Source organism: Atta colombica, unplaced genomic scaffold (assembly GCF_001594045.1).
Source record: "Atta colombica isolate Treedump-2 unplaced genomic scaffold, Acol1.0 scaffold78, whole genome shotgun sequence".
Classification (NCBI taxonomy): domain Eukaryota; kingdom Metazoa; phylum Arthropoda; class Insecta; order Hymenoptera; family Formicidae; genus Atta; species Atta colombica.
The window spans coordinates 1,372,206-1,397,426 of NW_017259570.1; the positions used below are offsets into that span (position 1 = coordinate 1,372,206).

Consider the following 25,221-nt stretch of genomic DNA (forward strand, 5'->3'; position numbering starts at 1 on the left):
AAAAAAAGCCTTAAACATAAGGCCCGACTATGAATACGAGTATAAGAGTGAGATTCATTCTAAAAGTTTTAGAGAAGAGAGATATGTACAATCGAGATCTTTATGATAAAAACAAATCTTTCAAAAATACCTTCTTCAATTGCACCGTGCGGAAGATGCAAATATCGCAGCAGAAATATCGATCATCGCGATGCCTTCGCATGTGTCTACTGAGATCAACCTCGGATGATCGGTCGGCACCGCAAACGGCGCAGCTCACCCTAGTCTCCGGCGCGGAGCCTCTCGCGTGCGCTCGTAAATGTCTTTGAAATGCCTTCTCGATCGTGCATGCATACGAGCACAGTGAGCACCGATATTCCTCCCTCTCGTACCTGAGAACATTCCGAAACAATAGCTGACAAAAAACGTGACAATAAAAAAAAAAAGAAATATTTTCCTTTTTTATTCCATTTATTACCTGATAAAAGTTTTTATAAAAAAAAAAAATAAAAGATTTGAGGAATCTTTATTTTTGATAGAACACAGATATAATTAGATATAATTAGTTATATAAAATTGTTCGAGTACCTATACCTGACGCGTTGCAAGGCCAGCGAACGTTTCTTCCCCGTAGGCGTCATTCCTTGAGCTACATGTGCCGCTACGTGGGTTTCCATCTCGCACCTACTAGTCGTCGTGAAGTCACAACCCGTGGACGGACACCTCTTGGTTTCCCCGGTCTCCGTGCCGGACAGAGCGGGATGGCAATCAGCTATGTGTTTCCTTAGAGCCGGTCTCGTCGGTGCCACCACGTCGCAGGAGCCGCACGAGTAGCCACGATGAATGCTGTTTACGTTTGGACTGCTACCTCTCGATCTTAAACCACGTAATATTGTCAACATTGACACAATAATGATGACAATGCCTGATAATGTCCCACAATGATTTCTATTACGTTTAATCGGGTTTAATTATAATCATAGCTGTTCTTCGGAAGAATAAAATAACTGTGATTGGCCAATTTTATAATTACGGATATTATTAAACTCGATTAAAGAAACCGTGTAAATGTAATCAATGTCGTAATCTTAATATCTATAGTAAATTTTATGAATTTTAAGTTGTTTCTTTCTTAAAGAAAATGGTCTTTAAGAAAGACAAAGTATTATAATTATGGCTTGATGTGCTAAATTCTACGTACTTTTCAGTGTAGGATGAATGCTCGCTCTCGGAATCACTGTCGGAAGGAATATTGGGAACTTCCGTTGCTTCTAAAGCTGCAGTGGCGGCAGATAGTCTACCCAGCATCGCTGTGTAAGCACCCAGTACCCAACCGTTCAAAACAGGTGTCACCGTTCCTTCCTATAATATTAATGGTAAAATAAAAATTAAATAAAGTTCGTGTAAACTTAAGCAATTAAAAAATAAAATCAATAAACTATACATATGAAGCTAATAAACGACATATCAATTTAATTAAAGTTAATAGTATAACAATCAGACGATTGACTTACAATTAGTTGTCTTCAGACATTTTTACAATGTAAAAATAAAATCGATTGGACTACACCATAAAACTATGAGATTAATTCGAATTAATAATTAAGTATAAAAAATCGAATTACACATTTTGTCAATCGAATAATTTAAAAATACTTAAGAGGCCACGTTATAAAGTTAACTGTGTTATAATAAGTATAAAAATGTTCGGCTTCAAATAAAGAGAAAAAAAAAAAAGAAAAATATGATTGTTCGTTTATTGATTTTATTGTAGTTGATTAATGATAAAATATTAATAGATAGAATATTAATACAATATCAACTAAAAAATCCGTGTATAATTATATTATGTTAAAAAATCATCAATGAACCAGTTTCAGGTACGTGCCAAGTAATTAAATTCATCGAAAAATATATAACACAAACCGACCTTATCGAGGGCCAGGCATGACATCGGATCAGGAAGCTTTGTGATTGATAGATTGTTGTTTGCCGATTGATGTGAACTGTTCGTGCTACCAGTATCGCTCTCGTCACCGACATCTTCGTTGTCATTATTTTCGTTTGGCACACAAGTCTGATTGATATATGTAAAACATAAGATACCCTGTGTTTGTATTTATAATTAAAAGTTTTAAGTTATATCTCTATACTTTGACAAGAGATTTTACAATAGTTCAAAATCATTTATCAATATTTTGAAATTATAAATTATTTTTATATTACATAATACTTCTTTTTTTGTCCAGTAGAGATAAAAAAAAAATTAATTTAAAGATTATTAGCTATTTAAGAGATATCAATTTAATATTGTGTTATACAATAATGAGATGGTCTTACCTGATTTTCGTTTTGATCAGCCTTTTCGATGTTACCTTCGTTGTCGTCGCGCTGCTGAGGATCTTCATCTTCGCCGTTCGTACTCTTCTCCCCATCCTCAGCGTCTTCGGCATTGGTGGACGCGACCGAGGCTGGTTTCGTGACCAGTTCCATCGGGACGTAAGGTGGCCCCGCCGCCGTTAACGGCAGTGGCAGCATGTCGGGCCGGTGCAGTGCGCTCAGGGCGAACGCGGCCCTTGGCAGGATCTGCGTCGCGCCGGAAGGCAGAATCGGATGCCTTCGGGCGAGACGCGGGTCACCCCAAAGTTCACCCGCGACGTGAAGACTCCAGATCCCATATTCCATCTAGAATGTGCGTTACGATCATTCGTTGATGGGATCCACGAAATCGGTTCAACGGAAAATTGCATCTAAATCCGATTGCAGTGAGTAAAAAAAGTATTCGCACACAAACACGTACATACATTGCTTTGAGAATTGAGATAATATGACGATATGAAAAAGAATGTTACTATATAAAGTTGCTTTAGCTAATACGCACATAAAAAAACATGCTTTATGATAAAAGTAATATATTTTTTTTCGGATAGAATAACTCCCAAAAAAGATGAGATGTGCAAATACTATTTTTATTCACTATACATTGTATAAATGTATATCTTTTCGACAAAATTAACTGCTACATCGAGAGTTTGTGATTAAAATGAAATAAATTCATCTTTTGAGGTTCAGTTTTTTAGATATATATAATCTGTTATAGAAAATATAAATCTGATATCTAAGTCTTCAATTTTTTCCCTAGTACTTGGTATATTTATGAAATCGGTAATATCAGCTATCACGTGCAGACGATTCGAATATAAAATTAGAAATATATCCTGAACCTAATAAAGATTGAATCACTTGGAAATGGTGCTCGAGTACTCATTATGTTTGTATGGATTGCACGGTATAAAAAGGGTGAAGGGTAGGGAGCGAGAAGAGAGAGAGAGATTAGTGGTGGCCCTCGAATCAATACTTACGTGCAATTTTCAAGCGAGCCGAGTATTTGTTACTTATATATAAAATCATTTTATTTATATCTAATGCTTTTTATCAAATGCGTGCATTTAATTAAATCGTTAAGAAATGTTTAAACGTGTACAAATCAATGTGCATCAATTAAGCCTATTTGCAAATAATGTATGATGATCACTTTGTCAAGTGATCTCTTTAAATCAAGTGATTTCTTTAAATAATAAATGTGTTTTTCGTATTTTTTAATTATTCTGTCGAGTATCACCGTAAAGGATACATCAAGAAATACGTCAAGAGGAGTTGGGCAATAGAGTATTGGCAGTAATTCGATCTCGAGTTACGAGGTCAAACGTTTCGAAGCGTGCTCGAAAATGGAGATAACGATGCGAGAGAAAAGTGTCATGCGAAAGATTATCTTTCTAAATTCTCTTCCTTCTCAAGAAACTCAATTTCCCTTTCTTAGCACCCTTCCAAAAATGATCTTTGAACGCGAGTCGGAATGTTCTGTATCGGCTCTTCTCGTTCTAAAATATTTCATATCGTTCTTTGTGTCGCGATTGAGATGCTATAATTACATTTTCGCAAAGTTGTTTCCATGTGGATCCATTCCACTCAAATCGTCAGAAAATAACTCAAATAACTGTTTCATCTCTATTTCTTCAAATATGAAACTCACGGATTTATATGTTCTTCAGCGATTTATATCTTCTTCGTGGATCATTTTATTCATAATTGTCAAAAGCTCTGTCTATCTTGATAAAACGAGGGCAAAGATAAAGCTCTTATATATCGGTTGGAAGAAGGAAGATTTCACGTAAAAGGAGTATCTGAAGTATCGAAGTATCTGATGTTACGAAATAGGAAACTCTTTTACGATATTTCGTCTCCCTTCAATTTCGAATTAGGCAAACGAAGACATCTAGTCCTAGACATCACGTGTGTTCACCAGAAATTTAGTGATTAGAACCATCTAGATCCCTTTAGATCAGATCAAAATATTAAATATGATCAAAATAATAAATTCTGACAGGAAATCGACTCCGTCCATTCTATCCTCAATCCCTATCTATCTTGTGAGCGACTTTTGTATTGTTCATAAATTAATTTTCTCCACATTAAAATCTTTTTACATGTACATAATATAGCATCTCGAAAATGCAGTAATAAAGTAGATGACTCTGATCCGTTAATATAATTTTTCAGTCATTCAAAAAATGGAGAAGAAGGTGAAGGTGAAAGCTGAAATGAGTCTCAAGTGCCGTGATGCCGTAAGACGTAACAGATTGGCAAAAAAGATCACGTCTCACAAAAGAGGAGGACGGTCGTGCGAAAATCGCAAGGAGGTTCCCCCTTCTCTTGGATAGGAGGGGCGCCCCTATGGTGGCCTACCGCAACAATTCGGGCCGATCGTCATTACGCTGGAATCATCCCCCGTTAGTGCTCCCTCTCGTCGCCGCAAGACCGGGCCGATCTCCACCTTACCGATCGAATGATGAAAGTTCACGCTCGTAGCGGCTCAGCATCGCCTCCCACGCTACACTCATGACGATTACGTTGACGATGTAAAAGACGAAGACGAAGACGATGAGATGACGATGACGATGGGGATAACGATAACGCGAAAAAGGATGTGACGACGAAATTCGCGAGTACGGAGACGAGAAGAAACCCCGTAAACCGGGTCCGGATACGTGCCGCTGTAGAGCGAACGAACTCGCGAGATTCCTGACCATTGGACCGACCCTCGTGCATGCATACTTTAGCATAACGTTCTCTATACAATATCCAGAAAGAGGGAAAGAGATATAGGGGGACGGGGTAGGAGGAGGAGGAGTACCGCCGAGGGGAGGACAGGACGGTTCCTCCTCGTCACCCCACCCCCCACGGCGGCTTCGCCCTTTCTCTCTTTCTCTCTCTCGCACGCGCGTGCCCTCTCCCTTGCATCGTGCCGGGGGCCTCAGCATTCGTCCTACCCCTCGCGCTGACCCCTTCCGCCCTCCTTCCCGTCCTCATCGTTGCCGCGAATCGATTTGTTATTGTTTTTGTGTCTGCGGTCGTCGCGGCGGATGGAGCGGGGTTATATCGAGGGGTGGATGGGCGAATGGTGAATGGGAGGGGTGGGGTTGCCGGTGCCGGTGGTGCTGCTGCTGCTGGTACGGCTGATGTTGATGCTGATGCTGATGGTGCTGCTGCTGCCGTTGTTGTTGGTGGTGGTAGTAGTGATGGTGGTGGTAGTGGTGGTCGCGCTCGAGCTTCGAAGCCTCGGCTTCGGTTTTCGGGCCGGCAGAGAGGCGACCAGGGTGAATAAGCTGCTGCTGCTGCTGCTGCTGGGAAGGGTGGAAAGGGGAAGCGGGAGAGAATCGCAAGGGAACTCGTGAAAAGAGAAAGAGAGAGAGAAAGAGAAAGAGAAAAGGGATAGATACGCGCGATTCCGATCAGTGGCGTAGCCAGCGTGGGACAGGAAAAATCGAAAAATCTCAACCACGTGCGGAATTGCGCTAGAAATTTTACCCCATCCCTTAATTGCTTCTGCTTAAAACTATCGTTCGACTAAGCGACGAGAAATGGTACTCGTCGAGTGTGACGTGACTCCTGCATTGAGGAATCCGAAACCGACCGCGAAAAAAAGGGCTGAGATCACGCCATTGGGATAGCCGCGGAAAAGAGATGAAACGAGAGAGGGTTGAGAGGATGGAAGCTGGTACAATGAGGAGGAGGAAACGAACGAGGGTGGGTGCGGAAGAAGGGAGAAAATCCCTGCGAGGGAAAGGGTGAAGAGAGAAGTTAGGAGAGGAGGAAGAGAAGGAGGAGGAGGAGGGCGATCGCGTGGGTTAAATCGAGAGGGGACTCTACTCTGCGCGAGGATGGAAGAGGGAGGGAACAGCGCGGATCGGATTGCATCCGCGGGTGGTGGTGCATCGGGGGGTGGTGACAGAGATAGTCGGAGAAAGAGCAAGAGGGGGATAGGAGGATGAAGGAAGGGAGAGAAAAGGGAAGAGCGAGAGAGTACTGGAGGTAGCAGGGTGAGGGAGGAGAGACACGTCGGCATCGGCTTGACAGGTGACAACCGATCGGACCACTGACGTCACAGATCACTTGGCCGAGCGAGCGAGCGCGCGCGCGCGCGCGCGCTCGCGCGTCGCATGCACGCACACGCACAGACACGACTATTCGCAAATCTCAGCGGCTACGCGACGTGGCGTAAGGTCGGGGAGCCGTGTCTCACACTCGCATACACCACTGGTGCACTGTCGACACACAGTCGACACTCGTCACGTTCGGCACGTCACGCCGCGTGAAAGAGAAAGAAAAAAAGGGTAATTCTCTACGGGGGACGAAAGAGAGAGAGAGAGAGAGAGAGAGAGAGAAAGAGAGAGAGAGAGAAAGATAAAGAGAGAGAGAGACGAGAGATTGCGGAGACGGCAATAAGGAGAGAAGGCGGGAATGTGAATATCCGTTAATGTGGAGACCAAGGACAGGACTTTCAGATGCGGATGACCGCGTGCAATCGTCAAGATTTTTCGCGTGACGCGAATACCCCCGTTTCCACGATGTACGACTTGAATTTTTGGTATTTACCGGGTGTTAACGCCGGCCGATGGTCCCCGCGCGCGGCGCCTTTCTATCTGGTTACCATTACACTCGGATGTATGAAATGCGCCACGGGCATACAACCATCCCCCCACAATAGCCCTATTTATGATTGGGCAAAATTGCTTTCCATGCGCAGAATAAAATCTCGCGCGCGGGTCCAGGAAAAATCCGCGGGGCGCCGCGACGGGAGGCCGCGCCGCCGCTTCTCGCGGCTCGCGCTGCGTTTCCGCGAACGCGGAGAACGCTCGCTGGAGAAATGCGGACAAAATCGCCGTGCGCGGCCGACGCGCCTGTCGCACGCGTCCCGCCATGCGACGCATCATCCTTTTCCCTCAATTTTTCTCCGCGGTTCCCACGCAGCCGATAAATACGTCAGAAATTAAACGTAGTCCAGCGCAGCGCGCGCATCCGCGGCGCTGCGATGGCCGCCCGGTTCGGCCAATCATCGTTCAGCCGAGTAGTTCCAAAAACCAGCCACGGCGTGGCGTGACGGTCAACGTGATGACCCAAATAAGGTTAAGTCATGACATTTCTGTGTAGTTTCTACATAATTTCGAATTTCCATTTCGACTTTATCTGGATTTTCCTTGTTTTTTTTTTATCTTCAAATCTTTGTCAATGATGATCTTATTTTGTAAGATTACGTTATAATGTAACTTATTTAAGGATCACGTACTCCATCGATTGCAAATATCTAATTATCATTGATCCTTCGAACATGATACTTAACAAATATGATACTTAATTATTCTTATCTCAAATTAAAACAAAGAAGTGATGCGAATTTGATTTAATAGTTATTAATTATTTCTTACGAGGCGCATTATCGATAGATAGATTAAGTTAGGTTAGATGACAAATTGGGTAGAAGGTATTTAACATAGAGTTTTTAATGGTATGCACGTTACATTACAATGAAATCTGAATAATTATGTAACGAGAAATTTAATAATACAACATCGAAACTAGTGGACACTGCAATCGATTGTCCAGGTCAGTTCCGACTGCGAGCTCCCCCTTCCTTTCGTCTGTCCCTTTCGGATGTAGCCCAGCTGGCTCGCGTTTACTCCTTCCCACAATCTTTTCATTTGAAACAATTCCGGTTGCCAAAGTTGTATCAGCTGATGGTACTTGGTTTTATTCCCTATGCGCTGTAATTCTAACGGAGAATATTCGTCGTGCAATCACGTATGGATTTGTTCGTTTTCACGTGCGCGTCTCGGATGATCCGTCCACGTCGAACTGAAATCCTGTCTACGAAGAGAAAGCGGTAACAGAGCGACACGCGGATGACGCAGATTCCAAATCGCTGTGGAGCGCCGCCGATAGCTGATAGGTTGGCAACTATCAGATCAGTCGCGCATCCACGGCGCAACGGCAACCGATAGGCGATACTGCACGTCGCTGACGCCGCTGACGACGGGGTCTCTGCGCGTCTAGTCTCGCAGTCGCAACTCGCGGGGTCAAGCCAAGCCAGTTGGCAACAGACCATCGAGCGGGTCGCTTGCGCCAGTCAACGGCTGACGGCCGCGTTCTCTGTTCTTCCCCTACCTCAGTTCCGACTCGGCCGCTCCGTGTGTTTCTGAGTCGAACGTTTTCTCGTCTGGCGTGTCTTTCACGTGTCGCAGCTCGCAGCGATTGTCGCGACAGTCGAGTTGAGTAGCGCGTCTCTCCGCGTGGAGAAGAAAGAGATCGGCTGTCATTGTTGTCATCATCCACGCGACGCTGCGTCGACGGTCGGCTGCCATGGGGCCTGTCGACGGGATCATTTGACCCACGGGAACGACTCCAGGCTCGTCGGTGGGATCGTGAGCAGACTCGCGTGAGCGCTACGAATTGGTAACGAGCTTGAACAAATTTTTTCTTTGTCATTGTCATCGTCATTGCCTTTGTTGTCTTCGTTATCGTTGTCATTGTCGACGTCGCCGTGCTTGTGCGATTCTCCCATCTGTTCTCTCTCTCTCTCTCTCTCTCTCTCTCTCTCTCTCTCTCTTTCTCCCTCTCGCGCGTGTACGTGTGACAGCGCGCTCGTTGTTTCACCCATTCGTCCCCATTCCACGACACGAGCGAGGGCGCTCTCCTAAGAGAAAGCGTTTCCTCGCGAAATCGTCGTCGATTACCCTCGGATTCGATCGCGTTTAACGCAGCTGTATCGCCCCGAGAAGCCGTATTCGTGACGTGAGATTGACACAAAGAACTTTGACGTGCGAGTGCCTCGATCAAGGCTGAGACGTTCCATTACAGGCACACTAATCGACGTATCGTTCGTGGAATTTATGCCAATCAACACGCTCCTTCTCCCTTGCGTCACTTCCCGTGCGATTTCGTCATTCGACTCAGGGAGATTTGTCCAACGACACTCTTAAACTCTTTCAAATTCAAAGCGTGTCTTTTTTTTCTTCATTCTCTCCGAGGAGTTTTAAAAACTCCGAGAGAGTGAGATAATCTACACAAAAGACTTTCTCTTCGAATTCCATTTCTTTCTGATCTTTTCTAAAGCCTTTATTATCTTGATTTATTAGTTGTTGCAAAGAAAAAAATAATCATGTATTTCTCGCAACAAATACAGACGTAGCGTTGAGTTTCTTGAACATTTCCAGACATACCACAGCGTCGTGTTCCAGCTGTTCGTGACAGTTAGGTGGGGGGGTACCTTTGTCCGCTCGTCGTTCTAGCCTGACGGCTGATTGTTATTTGTCCCCTCGGCAGTGCCCTCCTCCGGCTTTGGTTTCTCTACTGGATTTCATATGACGAATAGAGAAATGAACGAGAGAGGCAGAGAGAGAGAGAGAGAGAGAGAGAGAGAGAGAGAGAGAGAGAGAGAGAGAGAGAGTATATTTTAACCCTTCCACCCTTACGATAATACTTTTCTAGCGTGAGAAGAATATGAAACGTACTTGCGTCAACAGCTCCAATACTTATACCTTGATTCTTTTTTGTATTTCGTTCAGAATTGAATTTAGTAGAGGCTTTTGAAAAATTAGAACATTTGTATATCGATGCTCAAACAGAGCTTTGTTCGTTACTTCCCCTTTGTCCTTAATAGAATTTTCCAAACGGCTCTTGTATGCTTCTCGATGTAAAAAGAATAATTGGTATCTAGAATAAATTTTGTAAGTGTTTCAAGTTGATTTTGTTTGTTGACACTTGAAAATTAATTAACGTAAACCTGTTCCTCTTCTCGGGTGTTTTAAATTTTACATATCGTTTACGTAGATTGAAGGAATTATTTGAAAAACAAGATTTGATTAAACAAGTATTCAGAGAAATAAATTTATTCTAAATACAATTTGATTAATAATAATTCATCGGCGATTTTATTTTGGTCGACTGAAATCGAATTACTTTTTGATAAAGAATTGCGTTTTGATAAAATTAACGTATATTCGAGATGATATTTTACGAAGTATGTTAAATATTAAAGTATGTTAAATATTAAAGGATCTAATTTAAACCAATTCCTCTCGAGTTAAACATATGACATATTATTTCCATGTGTGTTAAAATGTATTATTCTAATACTAAATGTGTAGTTAAAAAAAAAAACTATGTCTAATCAATCCATTTCTTTGTTCAAATTGCTGTTTTCAAAATAAATAGTATTTATCTTGATGTACGTTCTTAGTAAATAATAACTAAATCTAAGTAAAATTAATAGATTTCTTCAGTTAAATTGTTTAAATCTATTGTTTGACTTCACTATTTAATTCCATTTTTCAATTAATAATTAATAATATATTGAGTAAAGAGGCATTATGACAACCTGTAAGAATAATAACTCCAATTAGATACAATTTGATTTTATTATACATTTAATAGTATGTATATTGTAATCGACTGTAGGAAAAAGTCTGCTTTATTTATTCGTGTTATAAATCAACGATACCTTCTTAATATTTATTTATGTAAGAGAATAAAATATTACGATTTTAAGTTAGAATTTTTAAACGTATACATCAATTGATCTCTTTGTTTTCGACATGCTATAGCCAAATGGAAAAAGTTCAAATTGCAATCGTTTACTGAGCTGTTTGATATATAAATAAATAAATTGCAATTCGGGAGCTCGCTGCGAAGTCCAGCCGAGTGCGTTTATGCTTCTTGAGCTTTTATGGCTACGCAGTCGAGGAGAAATGTGCATCTTTTTCTCTCTCCCGGAGCGAACCGTGTCAAAACAACGGGGGCGTCGTCTCAGCCGTTCGTTGAACCCAGCTGTTTTGGATGTCTACCCAAAAAAAAAATTCAAGGTGACGCTCGCGGTGCACGGTCTGTTCGGCTTCTCCCGATCGTTCTTCACCCAAGGTGGAGTGTCGGCCTCACGAAAGGGAGAAGAGGATTCGGCAGAATCGAGCGCAAGATGAGATCCGTTATATCTTGCCATTTTTAAGTCTGGATTGTCCTCAGCTATAAAAAATAAATTTACGTATATCGAATTATTAACTTGCTTTGTGTATTCGAGAGATATCAGATGACTTATGTAAACATTTGAAAATTCACACACGTCTCTGCGTGGAGTGCAAAGTTATGCGTGAATAATGTATCACCAGCAATTTTATAGCTTTATAACTGTATAGCTGTACATTGAGAAAAAAGTATACTAAATCAAGGTTGTCACAAAACTGAAAATCAGAGAAATTAGGAAAAAGTTCAGAGATTTTTGCAAAATTTTCTGATAATTAAATTCTTGGCTTTAGAGAAGTTTAATATGCGTACATTACACTTACGCAATTTTGGATTACTAATTTAATAATTAAATGCAAGCAATATTAACAATATTAATAGTAATTAACATTGTTATGTTAAATTGTTACACTTAGTAAAGTATTAGACGGTTTTTAAGTCAGAATAAAAATACAAAAAATTTTTAAATATTATTGAAAGCATCAAGAAAAATCATGAAAATTTTATCTGGAAATCGGGGAAAAGTTATATAATTTTAGGAATTTGTGACAACTCTGTAATTTTAATAAATATTTAAATAATATCAACTAAACGTTTACTTACACTATTTAAATATTTAAAAGAAATAATAATTAAATCAAATTATTGGTTCTTGTACAAATAGATAGATATATTTTTATATTTAATAAATATTTAATTGACATTATTCAAATAAATTATTAAAACTCAGTATATTTTTTCCAATGTATAAATATATGGATGTGAATACAGCTTCGACTAGCGCTACTGATTTCGTTTGTAAATTCTGATTGATGGTCGACGCGTCTTTTTGCTCAATTAACGTTATTCTACTTTGATGTATTCCGCTGAATGTATAAACGCGACAGATATTCTTACTATAGATAAGGCGTACCACTTTCTGCTTCTGAAAGGAAAGCCTTTCTGAAGCGTCGATAAAAGTAATGGTTGGTTCTCAGGGCATTGAAGAAAAAAAAGCGTCACGCGAGGTCTCGCGCGTGTCCACGTGAGTTAAAATTGCGAATCGGCCTTGATAGCGAGTACCTATAAATACGAGGTTCGCTTATAGGCGATCCGCGGCCTGAAGGTGCAGCGCGTTGCACCGTCACGTCGTTGTCGTCGTCCCTCGACAAGACTGCACGCGCTAGGAAACGGTCTCTCTCTTGTCTTCTGTCTTTTACACATTACGTAAGGCCCGCGATATCAGGAGGCGCGCGGAAGCGAACAGAAATATACACGTATTAGATATTCCAAAAGCACTCCCTCAAAAACACTGGCCTCCTTTCGCGATGTTATTGCTTTCACTATGGACCACTTGGCAACTTCAAATTTTCATGAAAACATATCGGAGCATTTGTAATTGTCGAATAATTGTGCCGAGTGCAAATGCGGAAGTCTTTGCCTGGCAAGCGAAATTACAGAAAGAACGAAGAAGAACGTTGATAGATTTCAAATATAAAATTTAACTGTGTAAAGAGAGAAAGAGATGCTGTGCAATGTGAAATATTGAAGAGATATGATTGTTTGCTTCTGGCGTTGTTACTAAGGAGCAATCGAATTGACGCTGTCGAGAGAACATCGATCAATTCTAGGACTTTGCAGATTAGATAATTCAACTATAGATCATTACCGTTCTCCTTTGTAATTCTGCAGTACATTTCATGACTCCGATAAGTAGTAAGAGATCGCCGGAGAGCTTTTTGCAAAAGATTGATTTAAGACGATGTGAATATTTCTGTTGTCGAATATATAATATAATCGTCGCATCATCGAAATGCATACAATTACTTTCGTAGTCGTGCTGCGCACTCTGCGCACGTAGGCATGTGTTACCACGCGCAATCATGAAATTACAGTAGTGTTGGTTGCATAATATACAGGTAACCTAGATCTGCACCCACTGCTTCCCACCAGTTGACCTCGTTACCTTCCCCGGTCTCAGTTTGCCCTGCCTTCACAAGCAGAAACCTTTATTTGAAGCCGAAGATGTTCTCCACATCCGCGAGCTTAATTAGGAAAGATAGGAACTGAAACACAAAGAAGGAATGTTTAATCTTTTTAGTATACGTGACGTAAAGCTTAAGATAGAAGTAAATGCAGAATAAAATCTATGTATCTTCTTGTTGTGTATCTACTCGTTAATGTAAAATTTATGTTTAATACAGCTGATTTTGTATAAAAAGCAATGTTTCACGGAAGGTGAATTGTCTTATAAATATACCATCTAGCTGCTCTTACGAATCAGATCAATGATTCCTTTCTCTCCCCCGAACCATTGAAACTCGCTTTCACCAGTGCACTAGTGTTTTGTTTTTATTAAGTCACTGCATTGCTAAACAGTCGAAATCAACAATGTCTACTTCAAGTTTCGCGTTCAAATTCAACACGTCACTTACATATTTACTTACATATTTATATTATGGATGCCGTATATCGCTGTAATTTTTTACTAAATAAAGCTCGAGCCAATATAAATCTTCATTTGGCTTTGGTAATCTTATATTGGCCTGAATATTTCTGAATATTTTAGATCTTTCGCAAACGAGTTTTGTATTTTATTCAATTTTTACAATCGTCTCAGTTTTCATGCGATAATAACATTATCCTCAGTAATCCTCAAGAGAATTGGAAATTTCATTTGGAGTTCTAAAACCTTGCAGGTTTCAAGAAAAATTACTATCATCACTGAATTACTGTTATCACTGAAGATTTGTCTTTCTGACAATCGGGACATAGGTTCGTCCGGAAACTATGCTCCCTTACTTGGGCCAGTCGACCTAGTTTCGAGCTCTCGTGTGCTCGTAAAATGCAGAACGCCCGGTAGATAGGCGCTCTGGATTTTTTTTTAGGTGACCTAGCTGAAAGACATCGATTTTACTTGAATTCCGTAAGCAGGAAACTGGCTGTAGAACGCAGCTGTGAACAAATACGATTAATTGACTACCGCATGCGTAGATATTAAAGCTAAAGGTCAAGCCAACGGCGATTAATACATTTTTCTTACATAGAGATCTTCTTTCGCGTATTACTTCATAAAAACATTTGATCTTGAAAATATCGAGTCATTACAAATCCAAATATTTGATCTGAAAAATTTTGTTGAAACTGTTTGAAAAATTTTTCAACGTTCTCCTCTTGTAATATGATATCGAAGATCAAAACTTAGGAAACGCGATAATGACAAAGTTTTTTTTATATCTTCAAGGGTTAAATGTGCACGCCGCGAATACGCACGATATTCTTGTCGATAGTGCTGTGTTTCGCCATCGTAAATGCCGACAAACCTACCGGAAGAGCGAGTTTATTTCTGGGCAGTCTTGAAAGCGTTCCTTTGCCAGTCGAAGAACGGACAAGATCGACGTAGACGCCGCGTGTTACTTCAAACAAAACCTAACACACTTGGTTTCTTTTCTATCGAAAGAAAAAATTAAATTAATATAAATTTTGCGAGCAAATAATCGGAAAGGAATTTCGTATACACGTCGTAACGTATTTGCAACAGAAATCTCTTTGTCGTGTTTTCTATTTTTTTTTTTCAAACTTTGTATTTTACCCTTTATTCATTCAGGCAGACCAGGGAGAAATAAATGAAGATGACAGGATGATTATGTATGACGTGTCTTCGTATAAAGCTGAGAGAACCTTTAACGCCTTCGTTAGTCGCATCTGCAAGCGTGAACATCGCTTACACGTTCAAAATAGGTAATAGTTCAAAGGATAATCCCTACCTCTGAGAAACACGGAGAAAATTAGTTTCAATTTAAATAAGAACACGATCAACAGATGTTAAGTCTTAAGAATTAATCTTACATTTATGATGTTTTTGTATCCTTCCTTTACATTTTTTTTTTCTAGTCATGTCTGCATCTAATAGTTGTATCCCAATTCGAAGGAGAATTTAGTCGAAATATTATAAGGCAAGCCTCCATTTCTCATAGTTCCATTTCTCATAGCTGAATAATCGTCTTCGGAGAAGATTTACATAGGCTTCCTAAATCAGAAGTAAGATCTAACTCGCGAATGATTCATATAGACTTCTGACTCATAAACGAGGTTGAACTCGTAGCATCTATGGATATATATTAATTCCTCGACTGACGTGAAACGTATATCGTCGCCCGTACGGCCCTGAGATCGCATGGGCCCATGATCAGTACGAGCTGAAAATGGACGGGATGTGCTTGTCGTAGCCGTGGCGATCCGTAATACGCGCTGGCTCGCCATGTTCTGACAGCGCGACGATGCGATCAGCTGTTCGGCGACAGCGTCGCTCGCGCCCAGCTGTGAGCGGTGCGCTCAGCTGACGCCGCCATCGATACACGCCGTCGCTCCCCCTCTTACTCCATCAAGTCTCCCTCCTCCGTCCTCAGGAACGGATGTGGATGTCGTGTCGCCCACGTCTGTCCATTGTTCACCGTTAACTCCCGAGATAAGCCTTTTTGCAAATTAGATAGCGAAATGTTTTTATTCACCATATTTATACTAATACGACGTGCCTCATCGATATTCATATTCATTATTGCATTGCGCAAACATTAAATACGTACAACATGCTCTCTAAAACTTTACCCAAGCAGAACAACAAGTCATTATATCAAAATGATGTCAAAATGATTCCAAAATGATCACTAAAAGTAATTTTTCAATCATTTCTAATTCATTTTAATGTCATTTTAACAATGTTATTGATAATGTTATCGTAACTTATTGTTCTTGGATTAGATTGAACCTCATTTTGAAGAGTGAAATCTCACTCTTTTTGCAAGACTTAATTTTCACTCTTTATAGAACGATTCCACTTCAAAGAATTTAGAGAATGATATATCAACAAATTAAAGTTTTTCTCCCAATTGTGAAATAAATGTAAATATTCGGATTTCGTTTCCAAGCGAATTCCCAGGTGAGCTTTTCGATTATTCATGGGGAACTTTATAGTATGTGATTGGGATATATCGAAAAAAATTGACACACGTTCCACGTGTGTCATCTTTCATTCGATAAGACTGAAAAGACGAAAAATCACGGCGAGACAACTGGACGACAAGCGACTGGCTGGTGTTTCGCTGACGTAACGTGGGCAGCGAGAGTGGATATTAAGAGACCTCGAGTTTCCGCTCGTGTGTTAGCTTTCCGTTTATGTAACGCGACGTTAAGCGCTCTCGCGACCCGTTCGATCGCGTGCATTCACGATACGCTGAATAATTTTCTTTCACCCGCTCGAGACATTGCCTTTCGTCCGCCTCCCCGACAACATGCGGCTCGTCGAAAATCGAAGGCGGCTTCTGTCGCTTCAGTTAACAATTTCTCGTGTACACGCTAACTGCGCAGGAACGTAGCTAGAGATTAATTCGAGGAGGGGGAGGGGGGGAATTATTCCGTTCTCGTGCTTTTTTGTTCTTTTCTCATTGTACTTTTTTCTAAACATGAAATCTGATTGTGCGTTAATACATTTTCCCAAATATTATTGCAACGAAATATATCTTATCTTACTTGCCGATAGAAAACGATGTGAAAACATTAATTAATAATTAATTATTGATGAACTTGATTACTTAATCGTCACTTATTGCGATAATGAATCGAAACCGAGATAGTGATATTTAGGACACTACTACTTAAAGAGACGTCTACGAGTCATTCGACTTGTAATTTACGCAACTACGTTATCTCATAAATTAAAAGATTTCTGTCCATTTAATAGCGTGTTACATTATCGAAATCAATATTATTTCTTTTTACTATAGTTACCAATCTCGTAAAATAAGGAGATGGATTTAGAATAACAACAAATCTCGTCTCGTTTTCTCGTATATGCCAGCATTCGAACTCATTGAGTTTGTAGTTTTTATTCCTGTAATTTAAACGTGTCGCTTAAAAAGGCGTTAAACGTCTACACTCGATCGTTAGCAAAACTCGTGAATCGGCGATATGCGAGTCGCATTGGCCCTACTAGTATTGTACTAACCATTCAGGAAACCTATAACCCGCCGCGGCAGGCCGCGAACTGCACCTTGTTTTCTTTCATCACGTGCACTACGCGCAGTGTGGCTATAACCAGTCCTGCGGACGTGACACAACAACAAATTTAAAGGGACGACAAAAATCCAGAAGGCTCCTACGAGCCGTCTCGAGCACGTTGGCCCGCACGACGCGTGCTTCGAGATCGGAAAGCGATCTCGATCGCTCGGCGATAAGCTTCCAAGAACATTTGGAAATTCGATAGAGGTTGTTGTGCTTATACTCCATTTTGTAAGAGTGCCATTTTTTATATTGTCGCTCACACTTTACTGGCACACTTATTTGACATTTCAATTTATCATTTTCCTTTTTTTCACATTTTGATTACAAATGATCTCAATATATTGATGAACATCGGGATGATACTCCTCTCTTCAGATGTTACATAAATACTATAATAAGAGTAACTTTTATCATTCGATTTTCTATTCCTTTAGTTAGTCTTCTTTTGTGCAACCTGAAATGGATTTTTTGTCAGAGGAATTGTCATCTTTTTCTGCACTAAGAAAAAAATATAGTCAATTTTAATAAATATTCAGTTTAATACTGCCAACTAAATATTTATTTACAGTACATAAATATTTGTTCAGTAAAATAAAAGATTGTTAAATCAAATTAACATTACTTGTATCAAATAAATATATCTTTATATTTTTATTATAATAAATATTTAGTTGAATACTGCCAACTAAATATATATTTACAGTACATAAATATTTGTTCAGTAAAATAAAAGATTGTTAAATCAAATTAACATTACTTGTATCAAATAAATATATCTTTATATTTTTATTATAATAAATATTTAGTTGGCAGTATTCAACTAAATATTTATTAAAATTGACTATATTTTTTTTAGTGTGATTTAAATTGCTTAATTTTTGTTTTGGATACTTCATTCATCTACGTTCGAATTAAAATTCTGCTTGAACAAAAGTTATTCTTGAATAGTATAGATAGAAAAAGGAGATTTAATTAACTCAGCCTAATTGGCTCTAATTGGGAGAAAACAGTGGAGGAATTGGTTGCAAGTGACAATATATAGACGACTCCAATCACTTTAAAAAAAAATACAATATATTGTATACAAATGTTATATTCTTTTATCGCTAAATTCCTAATCTGTACTTTTATTAAATTTGTGTGTATTTTTAATCTCTCAAATTCCTTTTTTTATTATTTTTTCAATTTATTGCATTCAATATCCCTACAGCACAAATTAAGTTGCACAAAAGTTGCAGCAACACTGCTGCAACATTGCAGCAACACTGCTGCAACATTGCAGCAACATTACAGCAACATTACATGTTGTAGCGATATTCTGTGCTGTATGAGTATCTATTGAATAACTTATAGAGACTTTCTTTCGCGGATTAACAATCAACATCGGTGCTTCTTACGTTACAGGCATGCACTGCCTAGGTGCGGTGACGGGAGGAGGCACCTCCAGCCCGAATGGGGCTGGCGGTCGGGGTGGTATTCTTAGTGTGTTTCGAGCCCTTGGAGTCCTTGTGTGTGAAGGGAGAATTCAGGGCCCTCCGCGTGGCTACAAAGAGGGCCCACACTGCGCACCGCCTATGCAGGCGGTTCCAAACGACCACGTGTGCGAGGAGAACAACTATCTGGTACGTAACATATGGTGTCCCCGTTACTCTCCGTTGTTCCTAGGCGACCTACTTAGTGCAGCTTTGCCAGAGAAATATAAAAGCCGTCGAAGAAATTCGTTCGTTTATCAATTAAATGGAACAATTGTAATTTTTACTGTTAAAAATATTCAAATGCTATACAAAGGAAAATAACATATGTATTTGTTGCAAACTTCTTAATGCTTTTTAATGATTAAATAATAAAAATAATCGTTAACGTATAATAGTTATAAAAATTAAGGCCTATAAAAAAATGAACAAATTATAAATGCAAAGATACAAATTGTAAAACTTTCTTTATCAGAAAAAATTTGGAAATTATTTTCGAAAAAAACTGTATATTTATTACTTATTTTATTACGTTAAAATATATTTTCAGAAAGTATGACATGATCGACTATAATACACAATAAAGACGATTTATCTTTTTTGCCTACATTTTTTTCTTTAATTTTTCAAGTGCAATCGATATCGAGTACTAATTCAGGAGATCACAGAACGCCTCGCTACTGGATCGTACCTGTGCGTGGAGGTGCTTTTGTGCAGCGATTGTCCGTGTGGTTTGGCAAAGTCCACTTGCAAATATCCTGTATATCCCGTGCCGTCCTTATCCATTTCACCATGGCAAAAATGCGCTTCGGAAATGTTACTGGAATACTGGTGTATCTGCGTTGTCCCGAGCAAGTAAGTCGTGCTTTATTTCATTTTGTGCTGCAAAATAAATCTAGTTACAAAAGAAAATTGAAGAAATAAAGGCAAATATGAATTATAAATAGTGTCAATTGATCAGCCTAAATATAAATCTAAAAAGTTATACATGTCGAGGATGACGGAATATTTTAATTTTGATATCAGATCATTTTTAATGTAATAATATTTAGTCATTGAATTATCTTTATTTCTTCAATTTGATTTTTCAAGTCTCTAAGCTTTAGTAATATTTCTAAATTTATTAAAAGTATTTTTTTAAATATCATATATCCGGTTGCTTTTAGGAGTCAGGAACCAATGAATTTTCAAGGATTATACCAAGCAGTGCGTTCACGATTACACTTTAGCCAGGTTGCAGCGTGGTGGTCGCGCAGCAACGGTGCAGAGCCGAGCTACATAGCCACCCGGATCGTATCGCACAATGAGGATAATCTCAGTAAATTTCGAGAAACGTCAGTGGAGCATACCTTTCCTTTGGCTGGTAATGGTGATGGAAATTCCATCAAGGTACGTAACATTATAAGATTATGTTACAAATATATATAATACAATACAAATCGATAAGATTAAAATCAATGTAATAATTGGCATATTTTTGTTTTAGGTGACTATGTGGGCACTGCCGCGGATGGAAGAGGTACCCATACTCACGTGTTCGTTACACCCAAAAAAAGAAAAAGACGAAGAGGATATCGCGAGGGCGTTAACGCCCACCAAGAGTGTCCCGATAGGATCTGGCAGCGCGCAAAATTCAGAGGGTCTCGTCTTACCTGGTAATAAACTATAAATATATTGATGTATGGAAATTCATAATTGTCTTAACAATATTTATTCGAACAAAAATATAAGTCACTTTTTTTTAATAGTTCTAGTGGACGACAGACTACAAACCACTTGTAATAAGTCTGGCAAGCATGACTGTCGTTGTGAAGAAGAGGACGTATCCCCTCTATCGCCTACTATTAGATCTAATGGCGAACGAAAGCGTCGTCGATCGCTTCCTTGTGGTCCGGCGGAGAGTCCTTGTGTGAACTCGCAACCAGCACCGTTACCGTCCGTTCAAGAATATGTGCAGGAGGTAAAGGATAACACCAGCTCGAGCTTATTGAGGAATTCTGCCGAGTTAATAAACAACCGTAACATCATGAGGATTCTCCAGAATAGAGAAGTAGAAAATAAGAATGAGGTGAAAACTCACAATAATCGAAACTCGGATCTCGAACGTTGCTTCAAAGTACATCTAAAGATCGAGGATCTTGAACATGATTTGGGGAAATATTACAAGCATACAGAAGTTTCAGAGATTGCCAATTCAAAGAACACTCGGATCGAAGAAGGCTATAACAATTCCGTTAAGAACTCTAATCTTGGAAGAGGGCCCAGTAGCTCCTCGGATATCATATCCGCGACAAAGAGTAGTGGGATATTACACAATCTTAGTCCTTTCGCTCCCACGAGTTGGTCCTTCGTCTCCTCTTGGCAGAATAGCAATATGAATAGTAAGTTCCAAAGTTTTCGCAATGTGAAGGAGACTCGTTTTAATGATTCCGAAAAAAATTACAAACCGCCAGCTGTTACATCCAATCATGCTGTAATCAAACCCTACGCTCAACCCAATCCCTTCCATGAATCAAATCCGGGACCTTCGACGCATAAATGGATGCAAAAAACATTAGATAATTCCGCTTGCATCGTACATCAAAGTTATCCAAAAAATAAAATTATCGAGGAGGCGCAAGTACTGGCCGGTCAAGATGCATTAGAGATTAATAAAGAAGAAAATATCATTAAGAGTAATCAGAGAAAAACTGGAAAGCCAGACTTAAATCAATTAATGTGGAAACTATCGGTGTCAGACGAGAAAGAAAAGAAAGAAGAAGGAGGGTTTCTGGATTGGTTCAGCAAAGTACCTGGAAGAGTCTTGGGTGTTGCGGCAACGAAGAACTATGTTGATAACAACAAAATGAAGAATGAAAGCAAGTTGGAACATTCAATCAGGCAGCAAGGTACAAACGAGATCAAGTTCAAGAATTGCAATCTTGAATTGAGTCAACGGGAGGTCGATGAAGTGTTAGCTGTATTGCGAGCGAGAACACCATCGGGACGTAGAAGAGCTACTGTTAAGAATGTGAGAAAACGCGGAGAGCGATCTGAAAGGATCAATGATGATGTGACAGAGAAAATTACAACAAAATGTTGGGAAGAAGGGATAATTCAGAGTAATTCGATAAATCCTGGAACAGTTCCAGTTTGTACACTTAAATCTTGCGAGGATTGCAGCCGTGGGTTGTGTAAAAAGATAAATCATCAGGTACCAAAAGAGCATTCAAGCCCTCTAGACCGAGTCTATTACGATAAAAATGTTTATCAATCTGCACGTTCAAAACTTGCCGAAGGTACCAACAAATTAAATGAGGATTCGAAAGCGAAAATACATACGAACGAGGATGTGAATCGTTTACGGAATGTTTCCACTAAAGCTGACGTGTTGCTCGGAGCTATTCTGCGAACCAGTAAGGACCGAAAGGAACTGTCAGATATTTCATCAAACGGGACCAGACCGAGGTCGACGACTAATATTGACGATGACAGTAGTGACGACGATTCTCACTTTTCGAGCATTGAAAAGCTTGATCAGGACCATAGAACCATTTCGTCCAATGACGAGAAATCGTTGCCGCTGAAAAGATTCCATCGGTTTCGGCAGATATTCAAGAAAGACACAGTGGATAAAACAATTCCTTTGATAGCGGACGAAAGTTCCTCCTCATCGGAGACCTCGCCGAATTCGACGCTGAAGCAACGCTTTACTACATCATTACGCTATAACAACGAACAACCGAATCTACATAGTGCAAGGTACAGCAAGACAAAACGGCGAATCGATTTCACTAATTTTCCGGAGACTACCGAGGAGAAAGAGGATGCTGCGATATTCAGTACAAAAAACGCACATCAAAAGCCACGCAATATACATAGTACAAATAATAATGATCGCGAATGCAATTCCGAGGGCCTAAACAACCAACAGAATCATTGTGACAGGCGGCTACTCGAAGAATCTTTTAAAAATAAAGAGCAGGACGAGATTACAAAGGACATAGCTGCTCTTCAGAAGAGTAATTTGATAACTCCAACTATTCCGCAAAGCGGACATTCGTCTTCCAAGCTACGAAGCAACAATTACAATGATAATATCGCGGAGATAGGAGACGACGAGGCTGTCGATAAGAACGTGCCGTCTGCACTCGAACAGGAGAGATTCCGCAGATCCCTGGAAAACGCGGCATCGATGGTATTCCATAGCAGGACTGGCTTGCCGTTGACCTCTAGTCCAGCGCCGTTGAGAAGAGGCAGCTGTTGTTTCGATTACGACAGCAGTTTGAATTCCGTCTCCTCTAAAAGAAAGTACGTAATCGAAAAACGATATGGTTAAGCGGCATGAATGAATAGCATTATAATTTAATATTATAAAATTATGAATTTAATTTAGGAAAATTATTTGTGCAACATTTTGTGCAAAATTTTCTTTTTAAAAATTTTTTGTCTGGTTACTATTACATTAGTAATAATAATATATAAAATGGAAAGTAATTGTAATTGAAAATATCCAAGATTAGGGTGCAATACTTTTTACTGAAGCCTTCTGAAGTTGATATCGGTACAATTTTTTTCTCTAAAGTGACATTTTACGTTTTTAGCGCGTTGTTTGAATTAAATACACCGCCGAGTCCGGGTGCAGTCTCACTGGAAGAAACTGATCGTGACGCAGAAATCGCTGGTGAAGGCGAAGAGACACCCAAAAGACGGTCTAGCTCTCGCCACCGGCCACAGAGTCATGCTCTTCTAGGCAGCTTCGAGGAATCGGCGTTGAATGGTAGACTCGAACCGGTATCCACGGTTCACGGTTTCACAGCGGAACTCGGGGCCAGTGGTTCCTTCTGTCCGAAACATCAGAAACTTCCAGTCACTGTGTTTTTCTATACACTCGGTGACAACGATAAAGTCTCCACACCATACCTTGTACGTATTATTTCAAACAATCGATTGCAATGTGTATCTTGATAATTCACCAATACAAATTACCAATGGCTGAATAATTATTCAATAAAGAGATATTATAGATTCCCATCTTTCTTTCATATTCATAATGATTCATGTAATTATTTTATAGGCTCATATTAATCTTGAGAAAAAGGGTTATCAGGTACCAAGAAGTGGCACCATTCAAGTGACTCTTCTAAATCCATTGGGTACAGTCGTTAAGATGTTCGTAGTATTGTACGATCTTTCCGATATGCCGCCGCGATCTCATACTTTTTTACGTCAAAGAACACTGCGGGACAAAACACTACGCTACCTCGTTCACCTTAGGTATGTTTCATTTGTATATTTAAATAGTTTTAAAAATAAATTATACAAGCAATCAGATCATTGCAGGCCGATGTATAAATTATATGTTACGTAAAACGGCAATTACAAATTTTAAAGAGTTAAAAAAATTGATATATGTTTAAGAAACATTTTGTGAAGTCTTTTGGTGCTAGAAATAGACTGGGAGAAATAACAGATGCACGTATAAATTTTTCTTCTAGATTTATGTCCAGCAAATCAGGTCGAATTTATCTGCATACGGACATACGTATGATCATCTGTCGGAAATCAGATGTGGACACGGCGTCGGACTTGGGCTCGGAACCGCCGAAAGAACTCAGGAGTTACATCCATGGTCCTACAAATCCAAAATTTTCGCCAAGGTGCTGAGCCACGTGGTATTTTCCATGGGGCTGCTGCCAATCGTTCCGCCCGCCCAGTCCCTTTCAAGTCGAATTGTGATCGACAAACGAATAAGATCAGATTAGAAATCAATTTTTGTTCTTTTAACCCTTTGCGATATAGATAATTACAATTTTTTTTTAACTAATGGGAAAAATAATCTGAATATGTTGTAATTTAATTTAATTAATTTCTCTGACTTGATAACTGATATAATAACTTATGTATCTCTTGTGGATAAGTATAAGTTATTATGTGTTAATCAATATTATAATAATATTGCGATGATAAAAATGTAGCTCTCAAAATTATTACGGAACATTATTTCTTTTATAAATTATTTTAGATTGCAAAGGGTTAAGAGAGATTGAGAATCGAAAAAGCGCGAGAATATGAGAAAAATTCGAAAGATTACGAATGAATTTAACCGCTCATGTTGGAATTATTTATATTCGCAATATATTTCTTTTTTTTTCTTTTTTATAAAATTATTAGTTCGGGCCGTTTGCTCGATATAGAATTAACTTTTGCGTATTGACAGTTTCGATACAGTTTGTAAAATTGACTAGAATATTGCGATTACACTCCTGGTCTCATTTCGATCCGTGAATTTGTGCTTGCAGTAGAATGCTGCATATAAATACAATAGGATAAGTTCACGCAGTTTTTCGTTTTAAATTCGTTTCTGTATTATATAATAGTGAGATATATATATATATAT

The 25,221-nt window shown here is 39.4% G+C and overlaps 2 protein-coding genes across 2 annotated transcripts in view; one reads left to right on the top strand and one right to left on the bottom strand.

The window, feature by feature from the left end:
- Positions 1–6,981, bottom strand: part of LOC108692617 (zinc finger protein Xfin-like) — an 8,198-nt gene extending 1,217 nt beyond the window's left edge. Inside the window, exons 1-6 of the mRNA XM_018200954.1 lie at positions 6,916–6,981; positions 2,320–2,664; positions 1,910–2,056; positions 1,181–1,341; positions 568–855; positions 131–371 (exon numbers count right to left, since the gene is read on the bottom strand). Coding sequence (XP_018056443.1) covers positions 131–371; positions 568–855; positions 1,181–1,341; positions 1,910–2,056; positions 2,320–2,664 — 1,182 coding nt within the window. The 5' untranslated portion in view covers positions 6,916–6,981. The remainder of the gene's footprint in view (positions 1–130; positions 372–567; positions 856–1,180; positions 1,342–1,909; positions 2,057–2,319; positions 2,665–6,915) is intronic.
- A 1,710-nt stretch (positions 6,982–8,691) lies between these two features.
- Positions 8,692–24,611, top strand: LOC108692653 (protein FAM214A). The gene is made up of 9 exons (XM_018201004.1): positions 8,692–8,769; positions 18,775–18,992; positions 19,474–19,697; positions 20,009–20,231; positions 20,329–20,497; positions 20,591–23,132; positions 23,426–23,747; positions 23,899–24,098; positions 24,320–24,611. Exons 2-9 carry the CDS (start codon positions 18,777–18,779, stop codon positions 24,486–24,488), a joined length of 4,065 nt encoding a protein of 1,354 aa, XP_018056493.1. The 5' UTR covers positions 8,692–8,769; positions 18,775–18,776; the 3' UTR covers positions 24,489–24,611.
- Positions 24,612–25,221: the final 610 nt, after the last annotated feature.

What these genes read in the sequence shown, in the direction of transcription:
- LOC108692653 (XM_018201004.1), top strand. Translation starts at nt 18,777, where the DNA reads ATGCACTGCCTAGGTGCGGTGACGGGAGGAGGCACCTCCAGCCCGAAT. An exon ending in ATCTGCGTTGTCCCGAGCAA is followed by an intron (nt 19,698 to 20,008) that starts GTAAGTCGTGCT and finishes GGTTGCTTTTAG; the next exon opens with GAGTCAGGAACCAATGAATT. An exon ending in AAGTCTCCACACCATACCTT is followed by an intron (nt 23,748 to 23,898) that starts GTACGTATTATT and finishes ATTATTTTATAG; the next exon opens with GCTCATATTAATCTTGAGAA.